The following is a 14,781-nucleotide window of genomic DNA, read 5'->3' as shown; positions in this document are numbered from 1 at the left end:
AGGATCTCATTCAGATTTGATGGAGAAATTAAACCCTTTACAGACAAGCAAAAGCTGAGAGAGTTCAGCACCACCAAACCAGCTTTACAACAAATGCTAAAGGATCTTCTCTAGGCAAGAAACACAAGAGAAGGAAAAGACCTACAATAACAAACCCAAAAGAATTAAGAAAATGGGAATAGGAACATACATATCGATAATTACCTTAAATGTAAATGGACTAAATGCTCCAACCAAAAGACACAGATTGGCTGAATGGATACAAAAACAAGACCCATATATATGCTGTCTACAAGAGACCCACTTCAGACCTAGAGACACATACAGACTGAAAGTGAGGGGATGGAAAAAGATATTCCATGCAAATGGAAAACAAAAGAAAGCTGGAGTAGCAATTCTCATATCAGACAAAATAGACTTTAAAATAAAGACTATTAGAAGAGACAAAGAAGGACACTACATAATGATCAAGGGATCGATCCAAGAAGAAGATAGAACAATTGTAAATATTTATGCACCCAACATAGGAGCACCTCAATACATAAGGCAAATACTAACAGCCATAAAAGGGGAAATCGCCAGTAACACAACCATAGTAGGGGACTTTAACACCCCACTTTCCCCAATGGACAGATCATCCAAAAGGAAAATAAATAAGGAAACACAAGCTTTAAATGATACATTAAACAAGATGGACTAAATTGATATTTATAGGACATTCCATCCAAAAACAACAGAATACACATTCTTCTCAAATGCTCATGGAACATTCTCCAAGATAGATCATATCTTGGGTCACAGATCAAGCCTTGGTAAATTTAAGAAAATTGAAATCGTATCAAGTATCTTTTCCGACCACAGTGAGAAGCCCACACACCGCAATGAAGAGCAGCCCCCGCTCGCTGCAACTAGAGAAAGCCCGCGTGCAGCAACGAAGAACCAATGCAGCCAAAAGTAAATAAATAAAATAAATAAAATAAAAAACAAAGAACAGTTGCATCACGCACACCCCTTGTGTCACCCCTTTAAAAAAAATAGACTATGACATAAATCACAGCAAGATCCCTTTTGACCCATCTCCTAGAGAAATGAAAATAAAAACAAAAATAAACAAATGGGACCTAATGAAACTTAAAAGCTTTTGCACAGCAACAGAAACCACAAACAAGATGAAAAGACAACCCTTAGAATGGGGGAAAATATTTGCAAATGAAGCAACTGACAAAGGATTAATCTCCAAAATTTATAAGCAGCTCAGGCAGCTCAATATCAAAAAAACAAACAATCCAATCCAAAAATGGGCAGAAGACCTAAATAGACATTTCTCCAAAGAAGATATACAGATTGCCAACAAACACATGAAAGAATGCTCAATGTCATTAATCATTAGGGAAATGCAAATCAAAACTACAATGAGATATCATCTCACACTGGTCAGAATGGCCATCATCCAAAAATCTACAAACAATAAATGCTGGGGAGGGTGTGGAGAAAAGGGTGCCCTCTTGCACTGTTTGTGGGAACATAAATTGATACAGCCACTATGGAGAACAGTATGGAGGTTCCTTAAAAAACTACAAACAGAACTACCATACGACCCAGCAATCTCACTACTGGGCATATACCCTGAGAAAACCATAATTCAAAAAGAGTCATGTACCAAAATGTTTGTTGCAGCACTATTGACAATAGCCAGGACATGGAAGTAACCTAAGCGTCCATCAACAGATGAATGGATAAAGAAGATGTGGCACATATAAAGAATGGAATATTACTCAGCCATAAAAAGAAACGAAATTGAGTTATTTGTAGTGAGGTGGATGGACCTAGAGTCTGTCATACAGAGTGAAGTAAGTCAGAGAAAGAGAAAAACAAATACCGTATGCTAACACATTATATATGGAATCTAAAAAAAAAAAAATTGGTCATGAAGAACCTAGGGGCAAGATGGGAATAAAGACACAGACCTACTAGAGGATGGACTTGAGGATATGGGGAGGGGGAAGGGTAAGCTGGGACAAAGTGCGAGAGTAGCATGGACATATATACACTACCAAATGTAAAATAGATAGCTAGTGGGAAGCAACAGCATAGCACAGGGAGATCAGCTTGGTGCTTTGTGACCACCTAGTGGGGTGGGATAGGGAGGGTGGGAGGGAGGGATATGCAAGAGGAAAGAGATATGGGGACATATGTATATGTATAACTGATTCACTTTTTTATAAAGCAGAAACTAACACACCATTGTAAAGCAATTATACTCCAATAAAGATGTTAAAAAAAAAGAAAAAAAGAGGTACATGAAGGGAGGTGGAGACAAGATGGCAGAGTAGAAGGACGTGAGCTTTCCTCTCCTCATGAAAACACTAAAATCACAACTAACTGCTGAACAACCATCAACAAAAACAAACAAAGAAACAAACACTGGAACCTACCAAAAAAGATATCCTACATCCAAAGACAAAGAGGAAGCCACATAGAGATGGTGGGAGGGGCGCAATCATAATAAAATCAAATCCCATACCTGCTGGATGGGTGACCCACAGACTGGAAAATAAGTATATTGCAGAGGTTCTCCCACAAGGGTGAAAGTTCTGAGCCCCATGTCAGGCTCTGCAGCCTGGGGGTCTGGCTTTGGGAGGAGGAGCCCCTAGTGCGTCTGGCTTTGAAGGCCAGTGGGGTTTGATCACAGGAATTCCACAGGACTGGGGAAACAGTAACTCCAATCTTGGAAGGCACACACAAGGTCCTGTGTGTACCAGGACCCAGGGAAAGAAGCAGTGACCTCACAGGAGTCTGGGCCAGACTTACCTGCTGGTATTGGATGGTCTCCTGTGGAAGCAGGGGGTAGCTGTGGCTCACTCTGGGGACAAAGACATTGGTGGCGGTAGCTCTGGGGAGTACTCATTGGTGTGAGCCCTCCCGGAGGCTGCCATTTTCTCACCAAGACCTGGCCCTACCCAACAGCCTGTAGGCTCCAGTGCTGGGATGCCTCAGATCAAACAACCAACAAAGCAGGAACACAGCCTCACCCACCAGCAGACAGGCTACTTAAAGTCTTCCTAAGCCCACAGCTAAACACACCCCCTGACACAGCCCTGCCCACCACCAGAGGGACAAGACCCAGTTCCACCCATCAGTGGGCAAGAACCAGGCTCTCCCACTAGGAAGCCTGCACGAGCCCCTTAGACAGCCTCATCCACCAGGGTGCAGACAGCAGAAGCAAGAAGAACTACAACCCTGCAGCCTACAAAACAGATACTGCAATCACAGAAAGTCAGACAAAATGAGATGGCAGAGAAATATGTCCCAGACAAAGGAACAAGGTAAAACCCCAGAAGAACAACAAAGGGAAGTGGAGATAGGCAATCTACCTGAAACAGAATTCAGAGTAATGACAGTAAAGATGATCCAAGATCTCAGAAAAAGAATGGAGGCACAGATCGAGAAGACACAAGAAATGTTTAATAATGAACTAGAGGAAGGGGAGAAAAAAGACCCACAAAAACAAATTCAAAACAATAAAATGACAATAAGAATATACATCTAGTTACCTTAAATGTAAATGGATTAAATTCTCCAACCAAAAGACATAGAAAACAAGACCCTTATATATGCTGTCTACAAGAGACCCACTTCAGATCTAGGGACACATACAGACCAAAAGTGAGGGAATGGAAATTGAAAGAAGGCTGGAGTGGCAATACTCATATCAGACAAAATAGACTTTAAAATAAAGACTGTTACAAGAGACAAAGAAGGACACTATGTAATGATCAAGGGATCAATCCACAAGATAATATAACAACTGTAAATATAATATGCACCCAACGTGGGAGCACCCTAATATATAAGGCAAATGCTAACAGCCATAAAAGGAGAAATTGACAGTAACACAATAATAATGGGGGACTTTAACACCCCACTTTCATCAATGGACAGATCATCCAGACAGAAAATCAATATGGAAACAAAGGTCTTAAATGACACATCAGACCAGATGGACTTCATTTATATTTACAGAGTATTCAATCAAAAGCAACAGAATACATTTTCTTCTCAAGTGCCCACAGAACATTCTCCAGGATTGATAATATCCTACGCCACAAAGCCAGTCTCAGTAAATTTAAGAAAAGTGAAATCATATCAAGCATCTTTTCCAACCACAACTCTATGAGATTAGAAATCAACTACAAGAAAGAAACTGTAAAAAAGAAAAAGATGTGAAGGCTAAACAATAAACAGTATGCTACTAAACAACTAATGGATCACTGAAGAAATAAAAGAGGAAATGAAAAAATATCTACAGACAAATGAAAGTGAAAGCATGATGATTCAAAACCTGTGGGATGCAGTAAAAGCAGTTCTAAGAGGGAAGATACAATCTTACCTCAGGAAAGAAGAAACATCTCAAATAAATAATCTAACCTTACACCTAAAGCAACTAGAGAAAGAAGAACAAACAAAACCCAAAGTCAGTAGAAGGAAACAAATTATAAAGATCAGAGCAGAAATAAATGGAATAGAGACAAAGAAAACCATAGAAAAGATCAATGAAACTGAAAGCTGGTACTTTGAAAAGATAAACAAAATGGATAACCCTTTAGCCAGACTCAGCAAGAAAAAAAGGGAGAGGGCTCAAATCAGTAAAACTAGAAATGAGAAAGAAGTTACAATGGACACCACAGAAATACAAAGGATCATAAGAGACTACTACAAGCAACTATATGCCAATAAAATGGAAAACCTAGAAGAAATGGACAAATTCTTAGAGAAGTACAATCTCCCAAGACTGAACCAGGAAGAAATAGAAAATATTAACAGACCAATCACAAGTACTGAAATTGAAACTGTGACTAAAAAACTCCCAACAAATAAAAGTCCAGGACCAGATGGCTTCACAGGCAAGTTCTATCACTTAGTGAAGAGTTAACACCTACCTTCTGAAACTATTCCAAAAAATCGCAGAGGAAGGAACACTCCCAAACTCATTCTATGAGGCCACCATCAACTTGATACCAAAACCAGACAAAGAACCACCAAAAAAGAAAATTATAGGCCAGTATTACTGATGAACACAAAAATCCTCAACAAAATACTAGCAAACTGAATCCAACAATACATTAAAAGGATCATCTACCACAATCAATTGAGGTTTATCCCAGGGATGCAAGAATTTTTCAATATCTGCAAGTCAATCAGTGTTATACACTACGTCAACAAATTGAAGAATAAAAACCATATGATCATCTCAATAGATGCAGAAAAAGCTTTTGACAAAATTCAACACCCATTTATGATAAAAACTCTCCAGAGAGTGGGCACAGAGGGAACATACCACAACATAATAAAGCCCATATATGGCAAACCTACAGCTAACAACATACTCAACAGTGAAGAGCCGAAAGCATTTCCTCTAAGATCAGGAACAAGATAAGGATGTCCAGTCTCACTGCTTTTATTCAACATAGTTTTGGAAGTCCTAGCCATGGCAATAAGAAAAAGAAATAGAATCCAAACTGGAAAAGGAGAAGTAAAAATGTCACTGTTTGCAGATGACATGATACTATACCTGGGAAATCCTAAAGATGCTACCAGAAAACTACTAGAGCTAATCAATGAATCTGGTAAAGTGCATTATACAAAATTAATACAGAGAAACCTGTTGCATTTCTATACACTAACAACAAAAGATCAGAAAAAGAAATTAAGCAAAGAATCCCATTTACCATCACATCAAAAGAATAAAATACCTAGGAATAAACCTACCTAAGGATGTAAAAGGCCTGTACTCCAGAAACTATAGGACACTGATGAAAGAAATCAAAGATGACACAAACAAATATACCGTGTTCTTGGATTGGAAGAAGCAATATTTTCAAAATGACTATACTACCCAAGGCAATCTACAGACTCAATGCAACTCATCAAATTACCAATGGCATTTTTCACAGAACTAGAACAAAAATTTTTTAAATTTGTATGAAAACACAAAAGACCCCGAATATCCAAAGCAATTTTGAGAAAGAAAAACAGAACTGGAGGAATCAGACTCCCTGATTTCAGACTATACTGCAAAGCTACAGTCATCAAAACAGTATGGTACCAGCACAAAATCAGAAATATAGATCAATGGAACAGTATAGAAAGCCCAGAAATAAACCCACGCACCTATAGTCAATTAATCTACAACAAATGAGGCAAGACTGTATCATGGAGAAAAGACAGTCTCTTCAATAAATGGTGCTGGGAAAACTAGACAGCTAAATGTAAGAGAATGAAATTAGAAAATTCTCTAACACCATACACAAAAATAAACTCAGAATGGATTAAAGACCCAAATGTAAGACCAGATACTATAAAACTCTCAGAGGAAAACATAGGCAGAACACACTTTGACATAAATCACAGCAATATCTTTTTGGACCCGTCTCCTAGAGTAATGGAAGTAAAAACAAAAATAAACAAATGGGACCTAATTAAAGTTAAAAGCTTTTGTACAGCTAAGAAAACCATAAACAAAATGAAAAGGCAACCTACAGAACGCAAGAAAATGTTTGCAAATGATGTGACCGACAAGGGATTAATCTCCAAAATTTACAGACAGCTCATGCAACTCAATATCAAAAAAAAAAAACAACCCAATCAAAAAATGGGCAGAAGATCTAAATAGACATTGCTCCAAAGAAGACATACAGATGGGCCAAGAGGGACATCAAAAGATGCCCAACCTTGCTAATTATTAGAGAAATGCAAATGAAAACTACCATGAGATATCACTTCACACCAGTCAGAATGGCCATCATCAAAAAGTCTACCAACAATAAATGCTGGAGAGGGTGTGGAGAAATGAGAACCCTCCTACACTGTTGGTGGGAATGTGAATTGGTACAACCACTATGGAGAACAGTATGGAGGTTCCTTAAGAAACTAAAAATAGGGGCTTCACTGGTGGCGCAGTGGTTGAGAGTCCGCCTGCCGATGCAGGGGACATGGGTTCGTGCCCTGGTTCGGGAAGATTCCACATGCCGCAGAGCGGCTGGGCCCGTGAGCCATGGCCTCTGAGCCTGCGTGTCCGGAGCCTGTGCTCCGCAACGGGAGAGGCCACAACAGTGAGAGGCCTGTGTACCGCAAAAACAAATAAATAAATAAAATAAAATAAAATAAAAAAGAAACTAAAAATAGAGCTACCAGATGATCTAGCTATCCCACTCCTAAGCATATATATCCGGAGAAAACAATGGTTCAAAGGGATACATGCACCCCAGTGTTTATTGCAGCACTGTTTACAATAGCCAAGACATGGAAGTAACCTAAATGTCTGTGGACAGATGAATGGATAAAGAAGATGGGGTACATATATACAATGGAATATTACTCAGCCATTAAAAAGAATGAAATAATGCCATTTGAGGCAATGTGGATGGAGCTGTAGATTATCATACTAAGTGAAGTAAGTCAGACAGAGAAAGACAATATCACATGATATCACTTACATGCAGAATCTAAAAAAAATGATACAAATGAACTTATTTACAAAACAGAAACAGACTCACAGCCTTAGAAAACAAACTTATGCTTATTAAAGGGGAAAGGTTGGGGTGAGAGATAAATTGGGAGTTTGGGATTGACATATACACACTAGTATGTTTAAAATAGATAGCCAACAAGGATCTACTGTATAGCACAGGGAACTCTACTCAATATTCTGTAATAACCTAAACGGGAAAAGAATTTGAAAAAGAGTAGATACATGTATATGTAAAACTGAATGACTTTGCTGTACACCTGAAACTGATACAACGTTGTAAATCAACTATACTCCAATATAAAATAAACATTTCTTAAAATTAAAAAAAAAATTTAAAAAGCAGCACATGAAGATAAGATGATTAATGAGAATAGTGTGATTGAAATCCACCAAGGAAAGAGAATTGAGGCAAAAAGTGGTCTTGAGTCAGCCACTGGTGACACTTCATCATGTGCATCTTATTTTTGTCTCTCCCTCCTTCTCTCTCCTACTTTCCTCTCTCTCTCTTCTCTTCATCCAGTTCCGTAGAAGTGCCAGGAATTCTCATGATTCATGCTTAGCAATGGCTGAAGTGTTTGCTGACACTTACTCTGGATAACAGGGCACACTTGAAATAATCATTGGTCCTCAAGCTGAGAGTCAGCAGGGGTGGATTATAAACAGGCATTGTGTCAAATGAAACCAAAATAATAAAACAGAAATCCTATATTTCTGGCTTTCCTTTCTCTCCTTACTTTAACTTTCATGGACTCTAGGTTCAATGAGAATTTTTTTTTTGGGGGGGTAAATATTTCTACTACAGTCTTAAGATTATTTTAAGATTAAGGTCAGATTTTTTTTATTTTTTAAGATTAAGCTTGGTATAAATAAGTAGTGACAGCTAATAGATTAATTACGGATCAGTTAACATATATTTTGAAAATAATTAAGAAATTAATGTAAATGTAAATTACTAAGTAAAAACATAACTTTAAATTAAAAATAAATTTAAAAATTAAAATGAGTGCTAAATGACATTTATAAGAGCTTAGAGTGGGACAGTGTGTTTCAAGGTATTTGCAATGTCCTTTAAAGAAAAGTTCAAGATGAGGCCATAGGATCCCTCAGTAGCACTAAGTTATGGTGCCAGTACTAAGTTATGGCATAGGATCCTACTTGGGATAGTCAAGTTACAAGGAAAATAGAAAGCAAAAGTATGTGGGTAATTTTCAACAAGCGAAATTTGATAATAATGGAGCTGGGGTAACTCTTAAAGGCACTAAAGAATATTAGCTCATAAGAATTAGTTGAGAGCATCTTGAGAATGCTCTCTCTTTAATCTTCCATCCCAAAACACTCCCAAGAAACACGGTTTGAGTCATGGTAATTAGGGGAGAGGGTTTAAGGCAGCTCAGCCAGCTCTTCAGAACTAGGCTTACTCCACGTGGCAATCACACTGGAGGACATGCTTGTATTTTTTCTTCTGAAATTCCAAGAAATTATAATCAGAATAAATCCCAAGAACTTGACAAAGGTTTATCAATAAGATGGTACCCCACATGACTCAAATTTCAGAAAGAAACTTCAGAAAGCATCTGAAATAACCAGTATCTGTATCACTTCTTTCTATGTTCACTTAGTGTAACCTTTCTCATTCTTAGATTTAGTTTTAAGTGGCCAGGATAATAAAACCATTTTAGCAAGAAATTAAGAATTTATATTCTTTTCTAGATCCAGAGAAATGTATTTAGAGAAATTATCTTACAATTTAAAAAACTCAAGTCTAGAACCGAAAAAACTCTTGCTGACTACTCTTTTCTAGATATTCTAAAATGACGTATAAGTGTATAGATGGTGTTTGAGGCAAATACTGAAAGGAAAGTTGAGTTTCCAAAGACTCTCATTAATTAGGAAGAAAACGTTTACTTCCATAGCCTAAGTTTCCTAGGACACATAACCCATCTGTCAACAGCCCACATTCATTTTGCTTTACCATATAATCAACTGAAAGGCATTCACCCAAGTTGACCCTTGAAGATTCTCCATACCTTGGTTTCTGTGGGATTCATACTGGAAGACTTCCTGGTTGAAGCAGAGGAAGTTGTCACCTAGAAAGGAAAGAAATAAGAAGCTTAATTATAGTTAACCTACAACCTTCTTTGTCCTGCAGGTCCTTTTAACCATACTTACTCTTAACTCTTTACCTTGGTTTTACCTCACCGAGAGTACCACTCCCATAAAAGTTCAGTATGTGGTGTTGCCCAGTGGGTAAAAAGCCTTTGTAACCAGATCAAATGGGTTCACATTTGGAGTGTGCTACTTACTAAATAATCCTTGGGCAAGCTACTTAAATTTTCTGATCTTTGGTTTCCCCTTTCTCAGTTTTTGTTCCGTAGGTAACAACTACCTTCTAAGTTTATTACTGCCTGGTATTTAAGTACTCAGTAAATATTATTCTAATTATTGTTTGTATTATTTTCAGAAAGAACATGGACTTTGAAACTTACAGAATTTTGTTCAAATGCCAGCTTTGCCTATTACTAGCTCTGTGACTTTGGGTCTTAGTTTTCCAAGTATATAAAATGGGGCCTATAATGTCTATTTTGCAGGGTTGTAATTATTTGCGATAATGTGGGTAAAATGCCTGGCACATTGTAGGTGTTCATTAAATTGCTCGTGCATTATTCCCAGGCTATTGTAAGATAGACAAGTAGGCATAGCTCTGGGAAATAGGCTCAGGTAGATTAGAATCGTCATGTAAGGGAGAGAAGGTGGGAGATCGTGTTGCAGAGGGGATATTGCTATATTATCTGTCTCATCTAGGCTCCTCCCTGGAGGGCAAAGGTGATGAATGGTAACTGAAGTATTCAAGAAACACCTTTCCTAGGGATGTGGAGTCAGCCCCTGCAATCTAATCACCCAAGCAGGGGGATGTGGATGTGGACACTTGCATGGTATTGAGAAATACATACTCTAGTAACTTACACTGGTTAATATTAAACTCACAATTACATTCTTTGTGAATTCCAACTCAGGCTCATTTAAACCTCCTTAACATTTGAGTTCCATTAGGTTTTAGAGCCCAGGGATTCCATCTGGCACCAGTTGTCTTCTTAAGTAACTGGCTGTCAGTAAACAGCTGCTCCCTGCCAGCAGCACCCAGAGCCCCATCCCCTGATGCCTGGCCCTGAGCCACTTCAGAAGCTCAGTCCCCGGGCAGGATGGACCCATCCCTGCTGGTGCCCCAGCTCCCCTACCTCGACACACCACACTCAAGGTGACTGCGTGAACCCACTATAACCCATGGCCCACGAACACGTTCACTTTCCCCACCGACCTCATTTAATGTGGAGCATGTTGGCGCTTAGAGTTAAATTGCCACATTTTACAGATAAAAGCCCAAAGCTTTAGTATACTGACTTTTCAAACATAGTCATATGAACTTAACTATTCCTGAGCACCCTTAAGCAGCCCCCCACCCTAAAACACACACACACACACACACACACACACACACACACACACACACACACACACACACACCCCTTGTCACTGTGGCAGGCATGTGCTGTCTCTCTCACATTCTCTTTGGGATAAAGAACTGGAAGAGGTACCAAAGTAGATTTCCCTCATCAAATTAATGGACAAATATGTGAATATGCATTTTTCCTGGAGAATTTTTTTTTTAGTTTGTGGGGATTAACATTCCCATATCTATACAATTCTGTCTTTCCACAAGTAGAATTGGTTGTACAAAGGTCCATTCAAACTCAAGAAGTTCCACTTAGCTACATCCCACTCCTTCAGTGATTTCCCTCAGCCATCTAAAACCACCCAAGACAAACACTCCACACAAAGGTTCTTTTTAAGCTGCAAATCTTCGGGTGAACATTCATTTTCTAAACATCCAAGTTTATTAAAACATTCCTGAAATTACATAGCCTTGGGTTTTCCAATCTGCCTTACTGCTTTATTAAGCAATAGCTGGAAGGGATCCTTAAATCCTAGAAAGAAGACTTTCAAAGGCTCACCAAGGACAGTCAGATCTCCATGGAATGCCTATAAGTAAGCATGGAGCAGGCTGTAATGGGAATTTAGCTGAAGGCCTTGGCCACACCTGTTCTCAGCATAGATTCCTCCGTGAAAGTTTTATCCCGTCACTAAGGCACTAAACATTTTGAAACTAAAATAGGAAAACTACTTCATGGGGGCTGGAAAGGAGGCAAATAATCCCACCCTGTTATGGGCTGGTTCAACTCTGGCTAAGTGTAGTGTGTTCAATCTTATTTGTAAAGACAAGGAAAGTTTACTATTTCTTACCTTTACTGGGGGAATATATACACTTTCAATTTAAATCTTCTACATGGTTTGACTTTCTAATCATAGGTGTGAATAACTTATAATTTAAGAATTTTGAAGAGTTAACCCATAAATCTTTGAAGAACCTTAGAGAAAAACTTTGAATGTGTAGGTTTTAAACAGATGAGGAAAATGGTATCTCATAAAGATTAAGTGACCCATCAAAATTTACCACAGTTCATTGGCTCTGTAAGTATTTATCCAGAACATAGTTTGTGTCAAGTACTGTGTTCGCTGATGGGAAACCGACCGACCTGTCTCTGACCTTGTGAAAGTTACAGTCTGGTCAGAGATGACATTAATAGACTAACCACTTCAATCCCACTCCTGGGCATATAGCTGGACAAAACTATAATTCAAAAAGACACATGCACCCCTATGTTCACAGCAGCACCATTTACAATAGCCAGACATGACAAAAACCTAAATGTCCATCAACAAAGGATAAAGAAGATGTGGTGTATATGTATATATATATGTATACACACACACAAACACAATGCAATATTCTCAGCCATAAAAAAAGAACGAAATAATGCCATTTACGGCAACATGGATGGACCTAGAGATTACCATACTAAGTGAAGTAACTCAGAAAGAGAAAGACAAATACCATATGATATCACTTACATGTGGAATCTAAAATATGACACAAATGAAATTATCTACAAAACGGAAACAGACTCACAGACATAGAGAACAGATTTGTGGTTGCCAAGGGGGAGAGGGATGGAGATTAGCAGATGCAAACTATTATATATAGGATGGATAAACAACAAGGTCCTACTGTGTAGCCCAGGTAACTATATTGAATATCCTGTGATAAACCATAATGGAAAAGAATATGAAAAAGAATGTGTATACATATGTATAACTGAATCACTTCACTGTACAGCAGAAATTAACACAACCTTGTAAATCAACTATACTTCAATGAAATAAATTTAAAAAAAGAATAACCACTTTATTAACTACTTGTGATAAGTGCTATAAAGGAAAATCACAGGGTACCATGTCCCACAGACTAGGCAACCAGATCTAATTCAGGGGACAGTCGGGACAGGTGATGCTGAAGAAGTGACAATTAATGTGGAGATTGAAGGATACGGGGGCATCACCCAGGCAGAAGGCGGGGAGGACCCTCCGAGATGTCTGTGCCAGGGCTGAGCCAGTCCCCCTGACTTTTAAACCAGTGACTCTCTGCTGCAGGACCGACCACTCAGCCGGTCCTAATATCAAGGCATAGACGGTTTTAAAGCAACATCAGTGCTCAAATACCAAAATCTCTCTATGGAATTAGGACTGTATATCAGACTAAAGTGCGGCCATAACAATACTCTCCCTCCTAAATGACCCATGCAAATCTCTTGACATCCAGAGTATTATGAATCATTTATAATCTTTAATTAGGGCACAAATCAGAGTAACAAAGAACAGAGAAAAAGTACTTTAATTATTTTCCACCCAGCCACTCAACAATTGCTGTTTAAAAAGCAATGAGCCTGGGGCTGAGGATACACAATGAATGTCACTGTCACAGCCTTGAAAGAGTTCACAGTCCAGCTTAATAAACAGACATCAAACAGGTTTAGTTACAACTTAAGTGCTCTAACAGGTATGAAGAAAATCCTAGGTGACCGAAGAAATGTTTTGGTTCTAAGTCAGTTGTAGGCCCACCTGAAGCAATCTTACTGTGTTGTCAAATCTCATTAAAACAAAGCAATATCGATCAAAGAAAGTAACTGCAGCCTAGAAAAAATTAATATTTAATCCTGTACTTATCCAGTATGGCATGTTAACGTTCTGGCTTTATTCAACAAAACCTCTTTAAATTTGTTTACTTGCTACAATAAGAATTTTGGAGTTCACTGCAGGAAATGATTAGAAATATGAGGGGGAGATGGTATGCTTTTAAGACCCCTGAAAAATGGAAACTGCTTTCCTTTTTCACATATATTTTGCAAAGGTCTCCCATACTACAGCCTTTTAGCTCTCTCACCTGTTCTGGCTACGCTAGTCTTCGCACGTGTCACTCCCACGCGCATGCCTCCCTCTATAGTAGAGCCTGCGATGATGACTCCTGTTACCCCCTGTATCACACAGAAATCCTTTCTCTTGCCTTTAAAGACCCTAGTCTCCAATCCCACCGCATCTCCCAGCGCAGAACATCTGCTCCAGGCAGCCAGCCCATCCCTTTCTCAGAGCACAGCTCTCTCACCTCCCCCTTTATGTTTTTTTTTCACATAAGTGCCACTGGTTGGGATGCTTCTCTTCCCCCAATATCCGAATCCTACATGCCCTTCCTTTCAGGTGTATCTCACTAGCGCCAGCCCTGGCACTGTAACTTCCGAACCGCTGCAATCCTAAGTGGGCATCCATCCGCCTTCGCCAATCCCCGCTCACTTACAGTACCATATACAGGCAAGTAATGACCTAATTGCGGCATGAAGTCTCTCCTCCACCACATGGGGTCCCTTTAAAAGAGCTGTCTGTTGGGTACACTAATCTGCTCACCCCCACTCTTACTCACGGCAGGTTTCTATCCAAGGCTTTCCCTTGATTCTGCAGGATGCCTAGTGAGGCTGCACGAGAAGAGAAGCAAGACCTAGGACCAAGCCAACGATCCTGTGATGCTGGATGCGAGCGGAGAGGGTTGTGAGCTCGCCCACAGGTCCTGGCTGGACCCAAGGGCTTCTTCAGAAGGGGCGGGGTCCTAGAGGGCTTACTCATCCATTCTGCTGCCATTAAATCTGGCTGATGAAAAACTCATTCCCTCGGCTCCTTACCTCTCTGTCTCCCATGTCCTAGAGTCTTTTCACTTGCTTGGGCTCCCAAAAAACAGCTTCTTTCCAGGCACTGTCAGCTGGTTCATGGGAACCCTCCCCTCCAGTCACTCAGCCTCACTTTGATCT

General features: G+C 39.3%; 1 protein-coding gene across 10 annotated transcripts in view; it reads right to left on the bottom strand.

Annotated features, from left to right (window-relative positions):
• CAST (calpastatin) overlaps window positions 1-14,781 on the bottom strand; it is a 129,036-nt gene that overhangs the window by 53,561 nt on the left and 60,694 nt on the right. For all 10 annotated transcript variants that reach the window (XM_067731299.1, XM_067731302.1, XM_067731295.1 and 7 more), the window contains one exon: window positions 9,559-9,618. In XM_067731299.1, the coding sequence (XP_067587400.1) occupies window positions 9,559-9,579 (21 nt within the window). In that variant the 5' untranslated portion in view covers window positions 9,580-9,618. The remainder of the gene's footprint in view (window positions 1-9,558; window positions 9,619-14,781) is intronic.

The sequence above is a fragment of the Pseudorca crassidens genome, chromosome 3, assembly GCF_039906515.1.
Source record: "Pseudorca crassidens isolate mPseCra1 chromosome 3, mPseCra1.hap1, whole genome shotgun sequence".
Classification (NCBI taxonomy): Eukaryota; Metazoa; Chordata; class Mammalia; order Artiodactyla; family Delphinidae; genus Pseudorca; species Pseudorca crassidens.
The sequence above is the reverse complement of the archived record's forward strand: the minus strand, read 5'-3'. Positions and strand labels throughout refer to the sequence as shown.